The 22,250-nt window shown below is 54.5% G+C and overlaps 1 protein-coding gene across 3 annotated transcripts in view; it reads right to left on the minus strand.

The window, feature by feature from the left end:
• MAD1L1 (mitotic arrest deficient 1 like 1) overlaps positions 1–22,250 on the minus strand; it is a 318,039-nt gene that overhangs the window by 94,549 nt on the left and 201,240 nt on the right. For all 3 annotated transcript variants that reach the window (XM_043559540.1, XM_043559541.1, XM_043559543.1), the window contains one exon: positions 17,889–17,977. In XM_043559540.1, the coding sequence (XP_043415475.1) occupies positions 17,889–17,977 (89 nt within the window). The remainder of the gene's footprint in view (positions 1–17,888; positions 17,978–22,250) is intronic.

The raw sequence follows: 22,250 nt of genomic DNA on the forward strand, positions 1-22,250 counted from the left end.
TGCGCCCACAATCTGCAAGGGACTCCGCAGACTTAGCGAAAAGCAGCCAAGTAAAAAACGGACAGTACTTAGAACACTTTGCCAAACCAGATGCCAGACGACGACAAGCGCAGGCAAAGATGCTCGTGTCGTCAGTCGTCAGGGAGACAAAATTCAAACCACCACGAGCCGCAGCGCACCTGTTAGGATCGCGGTGAGAGAGGCGGACAGGCCCAGGGCCGGCGAGGAGTCAGTGGTGGCGGGGACGCTAACTGGTGCGGCCCCCTGGAGACACGCGGATCCACAGAAAACGGCCACGTACACGCGCCAGCCATCCCACGACCAGGTGGTGTCCCGCCGGAGTCTACACAAGGACCTTCTCTGTAACGTCAAGCGGCTCTGTTTACAACAGCCGCGAGCCGGGGGAGAGTGAGTGTCCAACAAGGGCACACGGACGCGAACAGTCCCCGGCCGTAAAAAGGACCACGGCACAGATGTGTGTTCGCAGTAAGGCAGACACGGAAGGGTGGCCACCGTGTGACTCCATTCATATTCAACGTCACCAAAGGCCAAGCAGTCTCTAGGACTGAGAGCACATCAGCGGCTGCCTGGGGAGGAGGAGGAGGAGGAGGGATGGGTTCCAGCCAGGCCAGAGGAAAGGTTGGGGGTGACGGACAGGTCTGCCACCTTGAGCCTGGTTGGCACAGCAGGGTGTGCGGGCGTGTGCGTGTGCAAACGTCACACTGTGCGCTTCATATTTTTAAAACTTTTTAAATGTTTATTTTATTTTTGACACAGAGAGGGACAGCATGAGTGGGGGAGGGGCAGAGAGAGAGGGAGACACAGAATCGGAAGCCTCGAGATCACGACCTGAGCGGAAGCCGGACGCTCGACTGACTGAGCCACCCAGGCGCCCCACTGCGCGCTTTAAATACGTGCAGTTTGCCGTACGTCAGTTACACCCCAAGAAGGCTGTGAAAACACCTGCCGACCCCACGCTTCACACCTGAGCGAGCACTGCTTCCCTGCTGGCTCGGGGCGTCTCGGAGGGACAGACCTGGAGGCGTGAGCTGCCCCGCCCCAGGGAGGTGTCCCCAGGGGCGTGGGGCGGGCCCGGCACCCAAGGCCACGTCCGGGAAGCCGCCGTCTGTGGGCAGGACCCCTGCACGTCAGGGGCGGGCTGCATGAGAAGCCCCGCTGGGCCCCGATTAAAACCGGACGCTACGGACTCTGAAGGCTCGTGAGCAAACGTTCTCAGGGGCTAAATTCAAATAAGCGCGTGCACGCAGCTGCAGGCCCATCGATAAAATGGCTTGTGATCCATCCCGCTGTCAGAGAACAAACCCGCATAAACAACACTTGTTTACGTGTCTTCAGGCGGGGCCCCTCCCCTTCCCCGTCCTCCTCTTGAGGCGAACCGCCACCTTGCTGAGGGAGAAAATGAACCCGCGTGTGTTCCCAAGCTCACAGGGCGGCCTCGCCTTCAGATGCTTCGAAGCGATCGGCTGTGGCCTAAGTTTCTTGAGACTGACTGGCTCCACGTTCTCTAGACGAGGAGGGCGCTACATAAACCGAACGACATCCCAGATGGCTTCTGGAAAAGACTAAGCGAGCCAAGGCAGGGTGTGCGTGCGTGCGTGTGCACCACAGGCTAGGATGAGGTAGCTGTTAATTGTTCTCGCTGGACTAAAGAAAGGGTAACGGTGGGGGGAGGGGTGCCGGTGGTCGGGACCCCGAACGGCCTGAAGAAGGGACAGCCAGTGGCCCTGGAGGACAGCTGGAAAAGCACGTGACCCACGACGCACCATCCAGGCTGAGCGCCCCCAGATCCCACAGCCGACGCACTGCCTGCTGCTTCCTCCCTGACAGGCCCTGACCATCCACCGGGGACTAGGCCACCACACTGTCACCGCAGGCCTCTCCGTTCCCTCTGTCACACGCCCGCCCTGTGTTTCCAGCACAGAGCCAATGTTGGGCCCCACGGGCAGAGGGGATCAAGTGCGCAGACAGCAACCATCCGTGTCCCGCACTAGGAGGCTGGAGCACGGAGAGGGTGACGGCCCTGCTCCGGACTCATTCAGATAAGGAGGGGGCGTCCTGCTACGGAATGAACGTCTGTGTCTCCCCACATTCTTAGGTTGAGGCCCCAACCCCCGTGTGATGGAGCGTGCAGGGAACTAGGGTCAGGTGAGGTCACGAGGGTGGGACCCTGTGACGGGCCAAGTGTCCTGGAAAGAGCGAACCCCGAGAGCTTGTGCGCACTGTCCCCCGGTGGCGAGCGCCTGGTGTGAAGGCGTGGCCCGCAGCCACAACAGTCCTCTCCGGCAACAACCACGCGGCACCGTGGCCTCAGACTTGCGGCCTCCGACAGAGAGAACGTAAATGCCCGTTGCTTACGCCACCCGGGCCGGGGCCTCCGCTGTGGTGGCCCGAGCACAGAGGCAGATTTGGCCGTTAGGGGAGGGGGCCCGGTGACAAGTCCCTGACCGTGGGGACACGGCTTTGGAGCTGGTGATAGGCAGAGGCTGCGGGGAGCTTGGCTGAGCCACGTGCCTGTGTCGTGCGGAAGGCAGCACCGGCACGCGGCTGTTCAGCTGAGATTTCCGAGCAGAGTGCGGAAAGGGTGGCTTGCGACTCAAAGCAAACGAAGGACGTGCGTCAGGAAGGAAGTGCCAGCATCCCGTACGGACCCCTGGTCTCACGTGACGGACCCCTGGTCTCATGTGACGGGAGGGCCTCACCCCTGTGCCCTTCCTCCCTTCAGCCGAGAACCTGGGTCTCCCCACGACACACGTGAGACATGCCCCGCCTGGGGACCGTCCACGGCCGCCTGACCAGTGCTGCCAGGGTCACGAGACACAGAAAGATAGGGACGCTGCCCAGGAGCGGAGGCGGCAGGGTGACCAAAACCAAGGCAGGGCCTGGACCGGACGTCAGGGGGCAGACAAAGTAGTGCCGACAACGGAGGGTGTCACAGGCTCACGGCAAGCATGCCACGGGAGGGGAACACGCCGGCGACGCGGGAACACAGGCAGGGCTCGGCTGAGCTCTCTGTCCTGCTCTCGAGAGCTTCCGGCAGATCGAGCCCATTCCAGCAGCGCCTGGGGGCTCAGCCGGCGGAGGGTCCGACTCTGCTCAGGTCACGGCCTCACGGTTCGTGGGTTCAGGCCCCGCATCGCGCTCTGTGCTGTCAGTGTGGAGTCTGCCTGGGATTCTCTCTCTCTCTCTCTCTCTCTCTGTCTCCCCACCCAATATAAATAAATAAACTTAAAAAAAAAAACTTATTCCAAAGTGAACGGTTGGCACGAAGTCACCCTGGACAAGATACTTACTGTCTCTCCCTTCCTTCACCCATAAAATTGGGATAATAGCGCAAACTGTGTACTTTCAGTTTGTTTTGAGAATCCAATGTGTCACTGCAAGTAAACTATTTAAAGCTGTGCTCGGGCAGGTAGTAAGGGCTCACGAGAGAAAAATAAAACAGAACGGAAGGATGGAAGACAAGAGGACAAGTCCAAGCGGTTGTGCGCAGGAGGCTCTGGGGCGGGGGACCAGACGACTGCCTGGCGGGAAAGGGCTAGGACACAAACGCAGGGGCGCACCTCTGAGACACTGCGGGCTCGGTCCCAGAACACCGCAGTAAAGCAAATGTCACAATAAAGCGAATCAAATGAATTCTTTGGGTTCCCAGTGCACGTAAAAGCTAGGTTTACGACACACTGCAGCCTACTCACAAGGCGGTCACATCGGGTCTGCAGAAACGCACAGGCCTTAATTAAAAATACTTTATTGCTCATAGCGCTAACCATCGTCTCAGCTTCAGTGATCATAACCACCGATCACCAATCATGCTACACATAATAATGAAAAAGTCCCAACTGTTGCGAGAATGACCAAAATGTGACACAACACATGCTGCTCGTTCGCCAGGACGCAACCACGCCAACCGTACTTCCTCCTAGAAGCAGAGCCGCGTCAGGCACGAGGCACGACGCGGCAGAAGGACGGGGGAGCGCGAGTGCGGCCGGACACGGTGATGAGCACGACCCACAGGCAGGAGGGCTGAACGGGACCATCCGCCGAGTGGATCTAACAGGAACTGGTACAGCGCACCAGCCAACAACAACACAATCCTTCTCCGGGACAGACCACATTTGGGGCATTTAACAAACCTTACCAAATTTTTTAGACTGACATCACACAAACTACATTCACAGACCACAAGGGAATGAAACCAGATGCCAGGGACGCGACAGGAAAATCCCCAAACATCTGCAAATCTAACAACACACGTCAAAACAATAGGTCGTTTAGCAAGACGACTGAGATGATAAACTACGTTTACCTGAACGAAACGAAGCACAGCATCCAAAAAGGTGGGACGCGGCTGAAGCAGTGCTCGGAGCGAACTTTGTAGCCGTGAACGCTGATATTACAAACCAAGATCTCAAATCAATAATCTAGGCCTCCACCTCAAGAGACTAGGAAGAAGGAAAGAAAATATACCAGGAGCGGGCAGAAGGAAGGATCGACAAGGAGCAGAAATTAACGAGACAGAAAACAGAAAAGCAAAGAGAGAAAGGGGAGAAAGCAGACACCAGTTCTGTGAAGAAGCCTGTTAAACAGCGAACGTCCGGCAAGGCTGCAAAGACCAGAGAACACGGAGAACGTGAGGTAATAACGTCGGGAAGGAGAGGCTCCCGCCGTGGGTCCCGCAGACAGAACAGGAACTGTACACAGCACCACACACAGGCCCCGACAACCCACATGGGACGCACCAATTCTCCCAGGTACCCAAATTCTCTGAGACAAATTACCCAGCCTCGGTGGGTATTTCTGTGACTGGCGGAGGGATGACATCGTGAGTGAAAAACCACACGCAACAAGGACGCCTGGGTGGCTCAGTCGGTCAGGCCTCTGACCCTCGATTCGGCTCAGGTCACGATCTCCACAGTTTATGAGTTCAAGCCCCGCGTCGGGCTCTGCACTGACAGCGCTGAGCCTTCTTGGGATCTCTCTCTCCCCCTCTCTGTGCCCCTCCCCTGCTTGTGCTCTCTCAAAATAAATAAAAATATTTTTTACAGATTAAAAAAAAAAAAAACAACCCACACACAACAGAAATACCCAGCCTCAGATGGTTTGCCTGGGTGCAAACTTTTAAAAAGGAAGTAATGCCAGATCCACACATCCCTTCCAGAAAACAAAAGAGGACGGAATGCTTACTAACCCATTTCACAAGGTCAGTATTATGCTGATAAAAACCAGACAAGAACAGTGCGAGAAAGATGTAAGGCCAGGATCCCTCATGAGTACAGACACAAAAATCATCAGCAAGAAATAAGCAAGTTGAATCCGGCAATATGTAAAAAGGACAATGCATTAGGGGCGCCTGCGTGGCTCAGTCGATTGGGTGATCTACTCGAGTTAGGCTCAGGTCATGGTACCAGGGTAACGGGATCGAGCCCTATGTGGGGCTCTGCGGGAAGCGTGGAGCCTGCTAAATATTCTCTGTCTCTCTCTGTCTCTCTCTCTCTAAAGTAAAAAAAAATTAAAAGGACCATACGTTATAACCAGGGAGGGTTTACCTAGGGTGGCAAGCAGGTTTAATACTGAAAAATAAATCAATATAATCTGCCATGCTGACAGTGTAAAGAGGAAAAACCACATCGTATCAATCAATTCAAAGAAAAAACAGAACTTGAAAAAATTCAATATCCATTCATTTCAAATCAAGACTAGAAGCGAGCTTTTACATCCTGATGAAAGACCTACAAAGGGGGTGCCTGGGTGCCTCAGTCAGTTAAGCATCCAACTGAGGTTCGAGTCATGATCTCAGTTTGAGAGTCGGAGCCCGTGTCAGTCTCTGTGTTGACAGCTCGGAGCCTGGAGCTGCTTCAGATTCTGTGTCTCCCTCTCTCTCTGCCCCTCACCTGCTCACACTTTGTCTCCCTCAAAAATGAATAAATGCTAAAAAAAAAAAAGATACCTACAAAAAGCCTACATTATTTCCAGTGGCTTCAGACTGAACATCTCCCCACATCCAAGACCAGGAACAAGGCGAAGGCATCCGCCCTCCTCACCCCACAGCAATGTCACACTCGAAGTCTCAATCAGCACAAACTGTAAGTGGAGGAGACCAAAGGCATACTTCTTGGTGAAGATGTAAAACTAACCAAGTTCACAGACAACAGAATATCTATGTAGAAAATCCCACAAGGAATTAAACACAATTAAACAAACAAACAAACAAACAAACAAAAACCCTCACAGAACTGATAATTTAGTAAGGCTGCAGGCTATAAGATGAATAACTAAAAAGTCAATCATTTCTATGTGATCAAAAAACAAAACAAAGCAAAATTTAGAACAGATATAAAAAAGACATACTTGGGTCCAAATCTATTAAAATATGCAGAACCCGTATACTGAAAGTACAAAATGCTAATGTAAGAACCAAAAGACCTAGATAAATAGAGATGCATACCATGTTCATGGAGGGAGGACCCAGCATGGTGCAGAATCGGTTCTTCCCAAACTGAAGGTGTCCACTTAACACAATACCAATTCAACTCCCAGCAGAGTTATTTTTGTAGATATAGCCAAACTGTCCTAGCATTTCTTTGGAAATTCAGAGGAACTAGAATAGCTAAAATGATTTTGAAAAAGAAGAATGAAATTGGAAGAGTCATACCACCTGATTTAAAACTTGCCATAAGACTGTGGTCACCAGGAAAACGGCGGTGAGACTAACATGTAGATCAACACGGACACAGAAGCAATTCAGTGAAGGGACGCCTGAACATCTTAAGGTAAAGAATAAAATAAAATAAATAAACGTTGACCTAAACTTCACATCTCATACAAAATTTAACCGAGTGTGGATCAAGGAGTTAAACGTAAAATGTACAATTCCTGTTCTTTTAAAGGTTTTATTAAGATGAAAAATCACACTACAGACTAAGAGAAGGTAGTTCCAAGTCACATTTGACAAATATGTCTGAAATGCATAAAGGACTCGCAAAATTCAAAAGTAAGTTAAGAAAACAAAAATAAAACTGGGTGAAAGATGGCTAAAATATCTGAACAGACATTTCACCAAGGAGGACAAGCAGATGGCAAGTAAGCAATGAACAGATGTTCAACATCAGCGCCCATTTGGGAGCCACGCGTGAAACCTACGATGAGACACTGCACACCTGTGGGACAGCTGGCATTAAAAATACCACCAACACCAAGCACAGACTAGGATGTGGGTATTTCTGTTCAAGGAACTGCCAGACCATTCTCCAAAGCTAAACATTACCCAAGGTATTACCCAGAAATGCGACACCTGGGTATCTACCCCAGAGGAAGGAAGACTGAGGGCCCCCCCCCCCCCCCCCCCGGGACACAATCTACACACAGCTATTTACAGCAGCTCTAGTCAAGATGGCTCCAGATTGGAAACAGCATAAATCCCCGTCAACAAGTAAATGGATACAGTCTTTTTTTAAAAGCTGTGGTGCATCCACGGAGTAGAATGGGACGCAGCCACACAAGGGAGCAACTACACCCAGACAGAAAATGAGCACAGAAGCAGCACACTTGGATAACACTACAAACCAACTAGACCAACCACAGGGTGCGTGTCCTCGTCAAGTGCACACGGGATCTCCTCCGGTAGAGACCACGTGTTAGGCCACGAAACAAGTCTTAATACGTTCGATTTATTAATTTGGTGGAATTAATTCAATGGAATTGAAGTAAGAATCAATAATGGAAGAAAAAATGGAAAACACATGTGGAAACAAAACAACACAGTCTTAACCAACAGGTCAGAGAAGAAATCAAAGGAAATTAGAAAATACTTGGAGATGAATAAAAACAAGACACGAGATACCCACACTTAGGGGGCACAGTGAAAGCAGTGCTCAGAGAGGAATTTGTAGCCATAAATGCCTACGTTAAAAAAGAAGAGAGTTCAAACCAATAACCGTAACTGCCTTCAGCAAATAGAAAAAGAAGGGCTTATTACACTCAAAGCTAGTCGAAGGAAGAAAATATTAAAGATTAGAACAGAGATGAATTAAGTAAAGAAGAGCGAGAAAATCAATAAAGCCAAAAGTTGATTATTTGAAAAGATCAACAAAAGTAACAAAACTTCAGCTGAAATGACTAACTGAAAAAAAAAAAAAGAGAGAAGACTCAAATTATTAAATCAGAAATGAAAGACAAGACCCCACTTCTAATTTTATAGAAATAACAAGGATTGCCAAAGAAGACTGTGGACAACTATACATAGATTGGATACGCAAGACGAAGCAGACAAGTTCCTAGCAATTCACAAACTACCAAAACTGACTCAGGAAGAAACAAAAATCTGAGCTGACCAACAACCGGTAAGGAAACAGAAGCGGTAACAAAACAACAACAACAACACGCAGGACCAGATGTCTTCACGGGTGAATTCTCCCCAACATTCACAAGGGAATTAACACAATTCCCTTCCCAATTCTTCCAAAAAGTGAAAGAAAAGAAAACTCTCCCAAATTCATTCTAAGAGACCAGCATTATGGTGATACTACAAGCCAGGCAAAATACCACAAGGAAACTACAGGTCACTGACCCTTATTGAACAGAGGGGTAAAAACCCTTAACAAGACACTAGCAGACGGAATTCAGCACCATGACCATGTGGGATTTATACCAGGAATGCAAGGTTGTCTCAACATGTGAACATTAATCAGAGCAATACACCCCATTAACATAACGAAGGGGAAAAAACCCACATGATCATCTCAGCAAATGTAGAGAAAGAGAAAGCACCTGATGAATCCATCAATACTCAACCAACTAAGCAGAGAGGGGAACTTCAACATGAAAAAGGGCATTTTTGAAAAAACCCGGAACTATTACCAATCTCAATGGTACAAGGTTGAAAGGTTTTCCCATAAGACCAGAAATAAGACAGGGATGCCCGCTGGGGCACCTGGGCAGCTCAGGTGGTTAAGCGCCCGACTCCTGGTTTGAGCTCAGGTCATGATCTCGTGGTCTGTGAGTTCGAGCCCATGCTGACAGTGTGGAGCCTGCTTGGGATTCTTTCTCTCTCCCTCTCTCTCAAAATAAATAAACTTACAAAAGAAAAATAAACAAGGATGCCAGCTTTCACCACTTCCACTCAATATACTACGAGAAGTTCTAGCCAGAGCATTTAGTAATAAAAAGAAATATAAGGTATCCATTTTAGAAAGGAAGAAGTAAAACTATCTATATTTGCAGCTGCCACGATCTAGAAAACCCAAATAATCTGAAAAACCAACACTCATTAGAGGTAATAAATGCATTCAGGAAGCTGCAAGTTACAAAATCAATATGCAAATTCAGTTATATTTCTATCTACCAGTAATTAAGAACCTGAAAAGGAAATTAAGGAAACAATTCCAGGGGCACCTGGGTGGCTCAGTCAGTTAAACGTCTGACTCCTGACTTTTGGCTTGGGTCATGATCTCACGGTTCATGAGTTCAACCCTGCATTGGGCTCTGTGTGACAAGTGAGGAGCCTGCTTGGGATTCTCTCTCCTTCACTCAAAATAAATAAATAAACTTAAAAAGAAATCAATTCCATTTATAACAGTGTCAAAAAGAACAAAATACTTAGGAATTAATTTACCCAGGGAGGTAAAGTTTTATATACTGAAAACTGCTAAACATTGTCAAATGAAATAGGAAAAAAAAAAAAAAAAAAAAAGGTAAGGCAAAAAAAAATAAATGGAAGGCATCCCATGTTCATGGATAGGAAGACTTTAGTGTGGTTAAGATGCTGGAAGAGTCCAAATAATCCTGAAAAAGAACAATGAAGCTGGAAGATGATGCTTTCTGATTTTAAAACACACTAGAAAGCAACAGCAGTCAGAAAAGCCAGTGTCAAAAGATTTCGTATCATAGGATTCCATTCTTTGGCCAGTACTGACAAAAATGGAGAATGTGGTTGTCACGTGGTTACAAAGGGGATTTTGAGGTGATGAAATCATCTGGTTCTCTGACTAGGGGGTGATTAAACATCACGGAATTGTACAACACCCCACCCCACAAAAAGGGGAATTTTACTATAGAACAATTTTTTTTTTAATTTTTTTTTTCAACATTTATTTTATTTTTGGGACAGAGAGAGACAGAGCACGAACGGGGGAGGGGCAGAGAGAGAGGGAGACACAGAATCGGAAACAGGCTCCAGGCTCTGAGCCATCAGCCCAGAGCCTGACGCGGGGCTCGAACCCACAGACCGCGAGATCGTGACCTGGCTGAAGTCGGACGCCTAACCGACTGCGCCACCCAGGCGCCCCTACTATAGAACAATTTTTAAGGTGAAATACAAAACATCTCCTGGTAACATTCTGCATTTTATTGGGATGGTGAATGCACGCACGTGTGCACTTCTGTCAAACATGCCTACAGCACCTGGTGGGGGTGAAGGTGTGGGGAGTACTTTTATTGTGGACTTTCTTTAGAAGTGAAGGCACACAGTGGTAATAAAAAAGCAGACTGGCTTTTATTTGGTGTCATTACTGTTTCAACCTTGTCCAAAGAGAACACAGCGTCTTAGACCTGCGCCCTGGTGGGCAAGTGCACTACCCCACCCTGCTACTCCACCAGCCGTCCAACCGTACATTCTTCTGTGTGTTCCTCATGCCTCTGTAGAACCGTGGCTTCTCAAACGCTCGTGGACTGTTTCTGGAATTCTGCAGGCTAACGCAGAGAGGGCACAAGGTGCAGACAGAGCCCGGCCCACAGAAGGCACCGCATTGGCATTAGCAGCTTTGAGCACAATTATTACCACCACTACCAGAGCCAGGAGCCATCCTCACTCTCAAAACCATGGTGCATCCGAATCCTAGACGCGGGCAGACTCCCACAGTCTGAATACTGTCAGGCTTCAGAGACCCAGAAAACACGCTTGCACGCGTGTCAAAAAGTGAGTAACAGTTAACGCCTGTCCATTGTGGGCTGTTTTTTGTTTTTGTTTTTACATTTATTTTTGAGAGACAGAGAGAGGCAGAGCACGAGCTGAGCCGGGGAGGGACAGAGAGAGAGGGAGACACAGAATCGGAAGCAGGCTCCAGGCTCCGAGCTGTCAGCACAGAGCCCGACGCAGGGCTTGAACCCAGGGGCTGTGAGATCATGACCTGAGCCGAAGTCAGATCCTCAACCGAGTGAGCCACCCAGGCGCCTCCCTTGCATGGCTTGTTCTTAATGGCTGAAAATTTGAAACAACTCAAGCTCTAAAAGTGGGTTAGTTAAGTATACTTTGGAACAAACCATGCATTAACATTTATAGTCTGTTAAAACATGGGAAAGTGTCATGTCATCAAGCGGAGAAACACGGTTTGAACGAGGGGCTTGCTTCACTGTTTATAAAACAGCAAGACTCGAGGTACAGCTGAGGGTTCCAACAGACATGTGCGTGCAGTCTCCCAAAACCTTACTCAAACGAGACTCCATGTTTTCCTTACTTTTCTTCCTCAGCTTTGTACTCCCAAGGGGACAAAGAAAATAAAGGAAGGGACAACATCAAAAAACCTTTAGAAGCTGGAAAGCAGACGGGGGAGTGGTAAACAACTCAAAAGCTCAATCCTAGGCCAGTGGAGGGAAAGCCAAGAAACTTCTCAGGAGTCTCAGGACTGGGCATGACCAGTAGTCACTTCTAGAGACAGGGAGAAAATAGGGCTCCAGCTGGAAGATTGCTTGGAGGTATGTGCGTGTGTGTGTGTGTGTGTGTGTGTGTGTGTGTGTGTGTGTTAACTTTTCAGGAAATAATCACAGGACTTGCCAAACACGTACAAGGAGGCTCTTCACTTAGTCTCCCTTGATGGGGACAAGTGGAACCAAATACAGTTCGCTATCAAAGCCGGGACCACTGACACTGGAGCGGCCCCAGAGGCTCACACTCACTAGCCTGCGTGAGAGCCTGGACGTGCACATCTGTGTAGCCACCACGGCCAAGACGCAGAGCTGGGTCAACACAGCAGGCCGCTCACACCATCCTCTCGCAGACACCCGCACACGCCTCCCCCCAAACCCCAACAAGCCCCTCTGATTTCTGGAAGAGACTGCATAAAGTCGACATTAGTCTTTAAGGGTTTAGAATGCTCCACAGACACCATGTGGACCCGGAAGTATCTTCCCGGGAAGCATCTTAGTTATGAATTCCATTCGTTGATGCTTCTAAGACCGTGCAGATTATCTACTTCACGTGGTTGAATCTGGGAAGCCTGCGGTCTTTGAGGAAGTGGACCACCGCTGCTAAGGCAACGAACCAGTAAGCATAAAACCATCCATGGAACTCCCATCATACCCCTCAGGTGGCTACGGGATCTAGCCACGCCTCAGCTCGTTCCCGATCTGGATGACTACCTTCTCTTTCCATGTCGGTCTGTTTTGCTAGGAGCTTATTAATGTTATTCCTGTTTTTCAAAGAATGCTTTGTGTCAATAATTTTCTCTGCTGTTTTTCTCCCTTCAATTTCATTACTTTCTGCTACTTATTATTTCCATTTCTGCTCTTCCTTTCCCCAGGTCCTCAAGTTGAAATAGATATTAAAGACTTTGTCCCTCTGAGCGCTATCCACTTCCACGGTACTGAGGGAGCCCTGTCTCGTGGATTCTTGTACGCGCCTCTCCACGACCACTGGGACCACTGGCTTGTGTTTACTTCTCCTTCCAAACTTCCTTTCTCACACGCGGGCCATCTGGAAGTGTGCTACTTAATGTGCAAGCGGGAAGAGACTGTCCTACTGTCTTCCCTTCACTCCTAGTTTGAGTCTGTTGTGGTCAGAGAGCGTACTCTGTAACTGATTCTTCCGAGTCTGTTCACGACCCCGGGCGCGGTCTGTCTTGGTGAATGCCCGGCGCCCTTGAAAGGAGGGTCAGCGGTGACGTTGAGTTCCTCCATGACTTTGTGCCGTTCCTTCCGGCAGTCTCGCCTTTGGAGCAGTGCTGAGGCCTCGACCGCGAGCAAGGGTGTCTGTTTCTCCCACGGCTTCTACCTTCTCTACCTCGCTTCATGCTTTAAGCTCTCCTGTTGGGTGCAAACACGTTTGGGGAGAGCACGTCTTCCTGGTACACTGATCCTCACATGATGTCCCTTTTTGTCCATGTAATGTCCCTTCTTTGCACTGAAGTGTGTTCTTCTGATGTTAATGAACGTGGCCACGCCTACCTGAAAAAATTAATGCTCGAGTGGCGCCTCATCGTCCATCCTTCCCTTTCAACCCACCTAGATCGCTGGGCTTGAAGGGAGCCTCTTGTCCACAAAACGTGGTCGGGTCCTGTGTTTTCACCCACCGGCCAACCTCCAGCTCTTGACTGGCGCATCTAGATCATTTCTATTAGAAGTAATTACGGATTTGCTCATGCTTAAGTCTATCACTGCATTATTTGCTCCCCGACGGTTCCTCCGTTTCTTATTTCTTGCCTTCTGGCAGGTTCCTCGGATGGTTTTAGGAGTCCTTTACGATTTGCCGACAGTGGTTTTGGGTTCAGCAAACGAGACCACTGTCTTTGTGGGTGCCGCAGGCACTCGAACACGCATCTGTCCCTCGGCCCGGAGGCATGACCGCGCCGGCGGTGAGGGGTGGATGCGGGCCGGTCCCTGTGCACTCGGAGCACCACCACCGCACGACCCTGTGGGCTTTCAGCCACCCGGGGCGAGTCAGCCAACACATGAGGGCGGCAGAGGAAATTCCCCTCCTTCCTCCGTTAATGTGCCTTTCTATCCAGAAGATTCCTTCGCGGTTCATTAAGGGCAGGTCTGTTAGGGACAAACTTTCTTACTTTTGTCTTGATTTTCTTCTCATTCCTGAAGCGGATCTCCCCTGGCTGACTGCGTGTTTCTCTCGGAGCCTGAAAAATGCTGGTGCACTTGACCTGGCATCCGTGTCTGCAGATGAGACAGTATCCCTGCGGACGCTGCCGGTTTCGAGGCTCCGCCTTTAACTTTCAGAGTAATTAGCAGGTGTCACGTGTGACTTTGCGGTTTGACACTGTGTGGGGTTCCGCCCAGCTTCTTAAATCTGTGCGTTTACGCCCTTCACCGAATCCTTCAGAAAAATTTCCAGCTCCCACCTTCGTCTTCCCTCTGGGGCTCCAATTAAACGCATGTTTGTCTCCGGGCCCTGGTCCCAGTGGCTCTGCTCCGTCCCTTGGCCGTCAACCTGTTTCCCTGTCTGTCTGTCTGTCTGTCTGCCTCTGAGCTCACGACTCTCGTCTCCGACCCAATGCTGAGTCTGCCAGTGAGCTTTTCATTTTGGTTTTGCTGGAAATTTCCGTTGGGCTCCTCTTCCCTTTCATTTTTTTTAACTAATTTCTCCTTCTTTGTTGAGGTTTACGGTTTTCTCGTTTAAAGAAGATCCGTAACTGTTTGCTGAAGCACTTTTCTGATTGCTCTGCGATCCTCGTCGGATAATCTGGGCACCCGCCGCTGCCTGCTGGCTGTCCGCCCTCTTGGGGCTGTGATGCCTGGCTCTGCGGAGGGCAGACTGCTTACCCACCGCATCCCGCGTCCTACTGAGTCTGCTTTGGGCAGGCGGCCCTGTGCAGAGGCGGTGCCAGGCCCGGGAGGCAGGTGCAAGTCCCCAGACCCGTGGGCCCCGTTCACACGACGCTGGCAGAGGGGGGCCCTGCAGCGAGTGGGGTGCAACTTGGGCTCCCCCCGGGGTTCCGCGGACACCAGCGACAAGGAAGCAAGGACCACCCTGCTGCTACAGGTCGGCATGGGGGCTTCCTGCCGAGCCTGGGTCAGCGGGAGGGGGTGAGCAGCCCCCCTGCCATCTCGCCCCGGCTCTCCGATGCCGAGGGGTGGGGCTCCGATTCCCTCTGGGGCAGGGAGACGTGGGTGGTGCCCCCACCCAGCGGGGCACAGAGACCGGCTCCCCTCGCCCTGCTGACACACCCGGCACGGCCTGCTCGGAGGGCTGGAGAGGAAGGTGGCTCCCCACTGGCCCGGCGGACACGGCCGGTGGGGACTGAGGGTCCTGACTGCTGTCGTGGGGCAGCTGCCGGAAGAGACAACGGCCCACCTGGCCACTCAATCCAGACAATGCTCAGGGTTTGCTGCAGCGGCTACGTGCCAACAGGGAAGACAAAACCAGGCCCTGCTCTGCTGAAAGGGTCCCGAGGCCGCCGCTTATGTCTCCCCCGGGGTTCCCCTGGTTTGCTGGTTAAAGAGTGATGTTCTGTAGGCACACGTGTGTGCAAACACTACACGTATGCACTTATCACACCGCCTGCACCTCCCATCCTTCATCACGTGCGAACGCGTGTGGGATGCATGCATAACAGACCTATCTGCCAGCACGCGTCCCCGTCCCTCAAGACCATGGGCTGCTCGTGGCCGGCGGGCAAACCGGGGCACGGTGCCAAGGGCAGGCCACGAGCAGCCCGCTCGTCTCCCTGGGATCTCAGGGAAGCTCTGCAGGAAGGGGCGGGAGGAACACGGGTCACGAAGGTGGGAGGGCCCTCCCGGGGCTTCCGACCGTCCCCGAGGCGGGCAGCGAGGCCCACGGGAGGAGCTGGGGCAGAGGGGCTGGCGCCTTCCCCTCCAGTCCTTCCCAGCCCAAGGGCGGCCTCGAGTGGCCCCGTGCACGCGGCTTTCCAGGAAAGTAAAGGTGGCATGTGACACAAGGGAAACAGGCACGACACAACTCTGGAATGCTTACCGGGAAGGGGACGCCTGGAGGAGGACAGGCGTCGGGTGCACGGGGTGAATGGTGGTGTGAACTGCAGGGTCCACCTGTACTCCAGCAGCTGAGTGGCTGGCAGGACCCGAGAAAAGGGCCCAGGTCAGGGGCTCCCGGCAGGTGCCCTCGCCACGGGGCACAGGGGGGAGCGTATCAAGTCACGTGTGGTCTCCCGTAGCCACAGCCCTCCCTCGAGTGCGTCCCGGCAAGCGGTCCACACAACCGCCGACCCAATTTCTATTAATCAGCCACGAAGGCTCTTCTCCCACAGCTGCGCTCACCAAATGAGGCAGTGGGACAGGCAGCTTTGATCTTGACGGACAAGAGATCGGTGATAAAGCCTTTTACTCCGGTTTTAAAAACAAATAAAAAGGAATCCACCTGAAGTGTGCAGCCCACGCAAACACGAGCGCGGCTGGCCCCGTTGTGTGGACAGCAGCCAGGGGCCCAGATGTCACACCCACATCTCTAGGGGGAGGCGCCGAGGGCAGCTCGGGCCGCAGCGGAAGGGTGGGCGTTACGGCAAAGCCCGGACGCGGCGTCTCCTCCGATTCCAGCACTCGGTGCTCAGTACGGGGCACCCGGGGCGGCAGCCCAGGCCCCTCAGGAGCGGCACCAAGCAAACCGCCCCCGCCCCCCCCCCCCCTTGGCGGGGCTCCCTGGAGGCCACTCTCGCGGGAAAGCCCAACCACATCCTTGGCTGAGCCCCTCTGCCGCCCACCTCGCCCACTCACTGTCAGGACCCGGGCAGACCCCACCTGCTCTCCGGGGCCACGAGCCCACCCTCGGACGCCAACAGCTGTGCTCCTCGCTGGGCTGGGGCTGCGCCTGGAAGCCGGGTGCAGGGGCGTGCTCTCTGCTTCTCCGCACAGGGGTGCTCCCGCGGTACGCGCTCAGCTGACCCCTCGCCGAGCCCTCTTCCAGGTCCCCGCTCTGGGCAGCCCAGGGGGCTCCTATGCTACGGATGCGACCACTTCTTCGCCCGGCGGGCTTTGCTGACTCCACCGCTCTTGGGAACAAGGCCACATACTTACCGGGACGTCACCCGGCCTGGCCCCCGGGCCCTGCTGGTCTCTCCCCCCACGTCACGTCCTCACACGCACCACCTCCCCACGAAGCCCGCAGGCCCCCAGCGCACCTGGTCTGCCCCTGGATCCCCCGCATCGGCAGCGGCCTGCTCCAGTGGCACGTCCGCCCTGCTTCCCACGGCCTGACCCTGCGGACTTGATTTGGGGAGCAAGTCCCCCAAATGCCCGTTAAACGGCGAATTCAGGAGGTCAGAGCGGACGTGCCCAGGCTCGCCAGCCTTTCCTCCTCACGCTCGCCCAGGACACCCACACTCGTACCTGAACAAGTCAGGGAATAACAAACTGGGGACTTGGGAACTGGGTGGGTCCCAGCGACAGTGAGGTCTGAGGCGAAGGTCCTGACACAACAGAAGCTTTGGAAACGACGGGGAAAGCTGGGACCCAGAGGGCGCTGCCGCCCCGGGCACACTTCTCGCAGGGACGCCCACAGCCTGAACGCAGCCTCACGCAGGTGAGGGACTAGCCCTGGGGAGAGAACAGGGCCCGGCCAACTTACCCTGCACGAAGCAGGGTCCGCGCCCATCGAGTGCCCTGGCGGGGGCCCAGGTGTGTCTCTCTGACCCGCCAGCTGCACCTGTGCCCACGGCAGGCTCTCAGAGACCCGGAGCCGACGCCTGGACTCCCTGGCACCAAGGGATGCCGGGGGGACGGCGTCAGCCTGCCCAGCGGCCACTTTCCAGTAACAAACTGCAACAGCGGGGCCCGTTCGGGGACCCGTGGGGAGCTAGGAGCAGGTCTCCCTGAACACCTCCTCCTTGGACGGCTCTCCCGGTCCAGGGAGCGAGAGGAGGGCCGGCCCGCCGCTCGGCACCAGGAGGTGTTCAGTGTCGGGACGGGGTCCAGAGGAATGGAGAAACGCTGAGGAAGACAGGCCGCGTCGTGAGCTGGCCGGACACACGGGCTGAAGGCGGCCTGGCGGACACGCCGAGGTGCCCTGTGCGTAGCTCTCTCCCGAAACAGGGCGGTCTCTTGGGCTCTGGACGAGCCCCCTCAGCGTGCTGGACGCAGGGGAGTGTCTGTGCAGAGGTGGGGCGGGGCGGAGCGTGCTGGGGCGGGGCAGGGAGGGGAGGGGAGGGGAGGGGAGGGGAGGGAGGACGATGCCGACATACCTGAGCGAGCTCACCTCCTCCCTGGAGACCGGGAAGCCCCGCTCGGAGGCGCCGCTCTGGCACTGCAGCATTTTCACCTCCACCTCCAGCTGCGAGCGAGAGAGCACGGGCGGGTCAGCGGGGGTGCCGCGGCCCACCTCCGCCCCCTCGGGCCCCTCGCACCCGAGATCCGGCACCCGACTTCTGGGGGGAGGGCGCGCCGGGGGCCGAGCCACCGTCTCCGGGGCCACCCCATGTCCCGGCGGCCCGGGGCAGCAGGACCTCGGGCCCTCCAGCCACGCAGACACAGCCTCCCCGTCGGCACCCGCCTCCGGGACAGCAACAGACACGCGCTCCTTCCCGGGACGCAGCTCCCAGCCGGGGACGCTCCCGACGCCCGGCTGTCCCTCGGGGCACCGCCTGGCTGACCACGTGGCTTACCACGGCAGACGTGGCTCTGCGCCCGGCCACCCGACGGCGGCCTCTGCGACCGCTGTGCGCCCGGTTCCTGGACCAGAGCAGGCACTCGGTAACCAGGCATGTGACAAGAGAGGGAGGCAGGTCGCGGTGGGCTGGGGCCGCGGGACCCCAGAACCGACCCCCAGCCTGCCCTCGGGCTCCTCAGGCGCACCCAGGACGGTCTGTTCTGGTCCAGACATGGCTCTCAAGCCTCCGCTTTGGGAATATTCGTGCTCAGCCGGTTTTCTGGCCACCTCAGACCTTGGGGTGCTGAGTGCCCCCGACTTCTCGGCATCCAGCCTAAGAGGGGCCGGGAGGGCCGGGGAGGGTGCAGGGCAGCCTTCACCTCTCACGGGGCTCTCCCGGGAGGTGTGGCCGAGGGGGCAGCGGGCACACCACAAGAACAAGGACTCGCCACCTCTCGCCACTCAGGTGGAGCTCGCCAAGGGGCGGGCGCCACACCAGACCCAGACGTTGGGCGGACAGCCTCCCCGGAGGCCGACGGGTTGTTACTTTGAGAGACAACCAGAGTCGGCCGAAGAAAGAAAGAAGGTGTGAGCGGACAGGTGTCTCAAGCTCCGAGCCACCACGGGGAACCCTGAATGGGACAGTGACGGTGACAGTGGGGGAGCGCTGCCGCAGGGGCTGATGGGGTGGGGGCGCAGGGCGGACAGGAGTCTCCCCACCTTGGCAGGGCGTGGCCTGCATGCAGTCAGCCCCCACACGGCCTCTCCCTGTGGTGGCCTGTGCTGATGCCCTAAAGGGAGGCCACTCGACCTCCCCACGTGACTCTCCGTGCAGGCCCAGAGGACAGGTGATTTCAGGGAGAGGCCTCCTGGTGCGCCCACCACAGTGCGGGCTGGGAATGACGTGGCCCGGGTGAGACTGACTGTGGCCCTGCCTCGCTACCCTCTGGGCCGCGTGGCCGAAATGTCTGCCCCCGAACTGGGGTGACCGAGAGCTCCCGGGGCCAGGTCGGGGGGAGCAGAGCGTCTCCACGTTTTTGCCTTCCTAGCTCGAAGGGACAGTCTGCTGTGCTCTCTTCTCGAACACGTCTTCTCCAGGTTGTTCCTGGAAAGGTCGTCCTGGGGCAGCTCATTTAGGAATTCTCAGGCCCGAGGCACCCGGTGTGTAGGAAGCCCTGATTCTCATCATCAAGGTCGCGAGTGACGCCACCACACAAGCGGGTGACCCCAATCCTGCTGAATGCAGATTAGAGAGCAGACATGAGCTGCAGCGGCCTCGGCGAGGTCCCCAGAGGAAAGGACGATCGGGGTCTCCGCACACGGCTGCCCAGCACTGCCCGATGGGCTGAGGTCCCCCGGCACAGATCAGGCACTAAGCGACCACTCGGTGGCACCAGCACGTGGAACAAGGCCTGCTCACACCTGTGGACAAGTGGTGTCCCCCGTGTGTCCCACGTGTGGCGTGTCCCAAAGCCTCTCCTACCCCTCCCCCAGGAGCACACACACCCCTGACTGGCCAGGCGCGCCGCTCCTACCCGATGCCACCCACATACTTATGCAGTGACCGGAGGTCCCTGTGTGTCTGTCCTCAGGCCACAGCCAAACAGGCCACCGGGCACACTGACCTCGCTGGACCCGAGGACTGTCCTGAAAAGGCGCAGAAGGGGCCTGAGTCCAGCCTGGGCTGATCCCTCGGTCTCCTTTTTCGTGTGCGTCGGGCCGCTGATGTCTTGGGCAGAGGAGGCGTGCACACTCACGGCGGCTACCTGCCCGCCCCACAGAGAAAGCCGGGCTTTGGAGCCGCAGGACAGGACACTTCCTGGAGACGTCACCGTCCGGGCCCCAGACCCGTCACAGGCCCGCTGCGCCTTGCTCTGGATGCTGTGAGCCATGGGCAGCCTTCAGATCCGAGGTTCAGATGCGGGACACGACGGGTACGCACCCCAGAGGCCTCCGGAAGGCACCCCGGTCACCCAGGCGCCACCCACGGCCAACGGGAGCCACCAGGCCGCGGGGCTCTGGAGATTCACGCCTCCACTGGCAAGTACGAACTGTCTCTTCCCCTACTTGCTTATCGATTTCTCGTTACAAAAACAGGAAGACGGGCTGCACGCTGTTTTGTACTTCGGTTTCCCCACTTAGCTTATTTTGGGGATATTTCCAAACCAGTGCCACGAGAGCCCCTCCGTGTTCGTGGCTTCATGGAACTCTGCCACGTGGACGCCCCACCTCTTGCTGACACGTCTCCCACGCAAGAGGGTTTCGCCGCTTCCACCTGACGGCGTGAAGTCAGTGCCGAGGCAAAGCAGCTCTTGGCTCCCTGCGTGCAGGCGGATCCCCAGACGGTTCCTCCCCCGGCTGACCTACCGCCCCCGGGAGGGCCCAGAGGTGCCCGCGCCACGTACCCCGAGGCACGACAGCCCCGCTGGTGTACGATTCCATGTTGTCACTCACCCGCTTCCGCGTCTGCTTCTGATCTCCAGCCACCGTCCTGACCACAAGAATTCCCGGGCGCCTTCTCTCTCCCTCCCTCCCTCCTCAACCATCAAAGCAAAACAAAAAAAACCTTTTTAGAAAACACCGGGACCACAGTAAATGCACAGACCGCAGAGAGAGCATCTGAGGACACGATCGCCCGCCCGGCCCCCGGGGGCGCGGTCAGCCTCGCACACTCCCTGCGGGCAGGCGTGCTGGGGGATCTCGTCTGGTTACCCTGATGTGCCGCTGCCGTTCTAAGTGCGTGCGTGTCCTTGTATCGTCTGACTTGTTTTTGTATTTGCAGGACTCAACATCTCTGTTTAATTTTGTTCCCCACCCTCAGTGCGGTCAGGAGGCGGTCTCCGCCCAATCCCGTCAGCTGCACAAGCCAGGGCCTCCCTCCCTCCCATCCGGACGGCTCGCACCTCCACGCCGGGAAGCCTGGACGCGTCTGGGGCTTGGCTGGAACTGGTGCTGGTATCTTCCTACTTACGGCATGTCAGTTTCTGGCTGAAATAGATGCGCTTCATTACGTTGAGAACTCATCCATATGTTCCTATTTTATGAAGACTGAACATGGGGTTTCTGGCAAATGCCTTTTCGGCAACTATGGAGCACATGTCCTAAAACCAAGCCAGCCAGCCGGTGAGGGGGAAACCGCGGGCGTGCCCCAGCACACACGGCGGCATGGGCAGCCCGAGCCCCAGCACGCACACGTGACGCCCACACAACACAGTTGTCGCTCGCCCCCAAAGAGCTTCCCCTGTCCGTGCTCCAGGTCGGGGTCCGTGTTCGGAAGGCCTAGCGGCATTTCCCCCAAAACTGCCTCAGCCCGGTAGGATTTCGGTCTCTTTTTGTTGGGGGAGGGCAGGAGCGGCTATTTTGTGACAACTTTGTAACTGTTTTCTTTAACGTTTCTATCTCTATCGCTTCTGGAGTCAGTACTGATAGGTTGTGCTTTCCTAGAAAACAATTCATTCAGTTTATTTAAATTGAGCTATGATTCAACTTACATTTATTCTTTTTAGATGGTTTTTTCCTTTCCTGTATTTTCCTTTACCAACGAGGTGAAGTTCATGCGCGGTCAAGGGCGCAAGCCCCACATGCCCGGCTCCGTGACCGTGGTGTGGGCACGTCTGTGGGATGCCAGCCACCCCAGCAAGACCGGAAGGGGGCCCCTGCACGCCCCTTCTGGCCAGAAACTCCACGATCATTCTTAGTCCTCATTTGGGTAGTGACGTGTCTATTAATTTTTTACCAGAACTGTGAATAATTCATACGTTTTACTGGTTTTATTTCCAAGCACGAGCATTTGGATTTATTTATTATTTCCGCCATTTTTCACTTTCTTACTAACTTCTGCTTTGATCTTTACAAATTCCTACTTTTTGCTCTATTAGGGTTTATTTTGTTTTCCTTTTCTGAGTTCTTGAGCTGGGTCTTTAATCTGTCTATATTCATTTTTTCCTGTTCAATAATA

Source organism: Prionailurus bengalensis, chromosome E3, assembly GCF_016509475.1.
Source record: "Prionailurus bengalensis isolate Pbe53 chromosome E3, Fcat_Pben_1.1_paternal_pri, whole genome shotgun sequence".
Classification (NCBI taxonomy): Eukaryota; Metazoa; Chordata; class Mammalia; order Carnivora; family Felidae; genus Prionailurus; species Prionailurus bengalensis.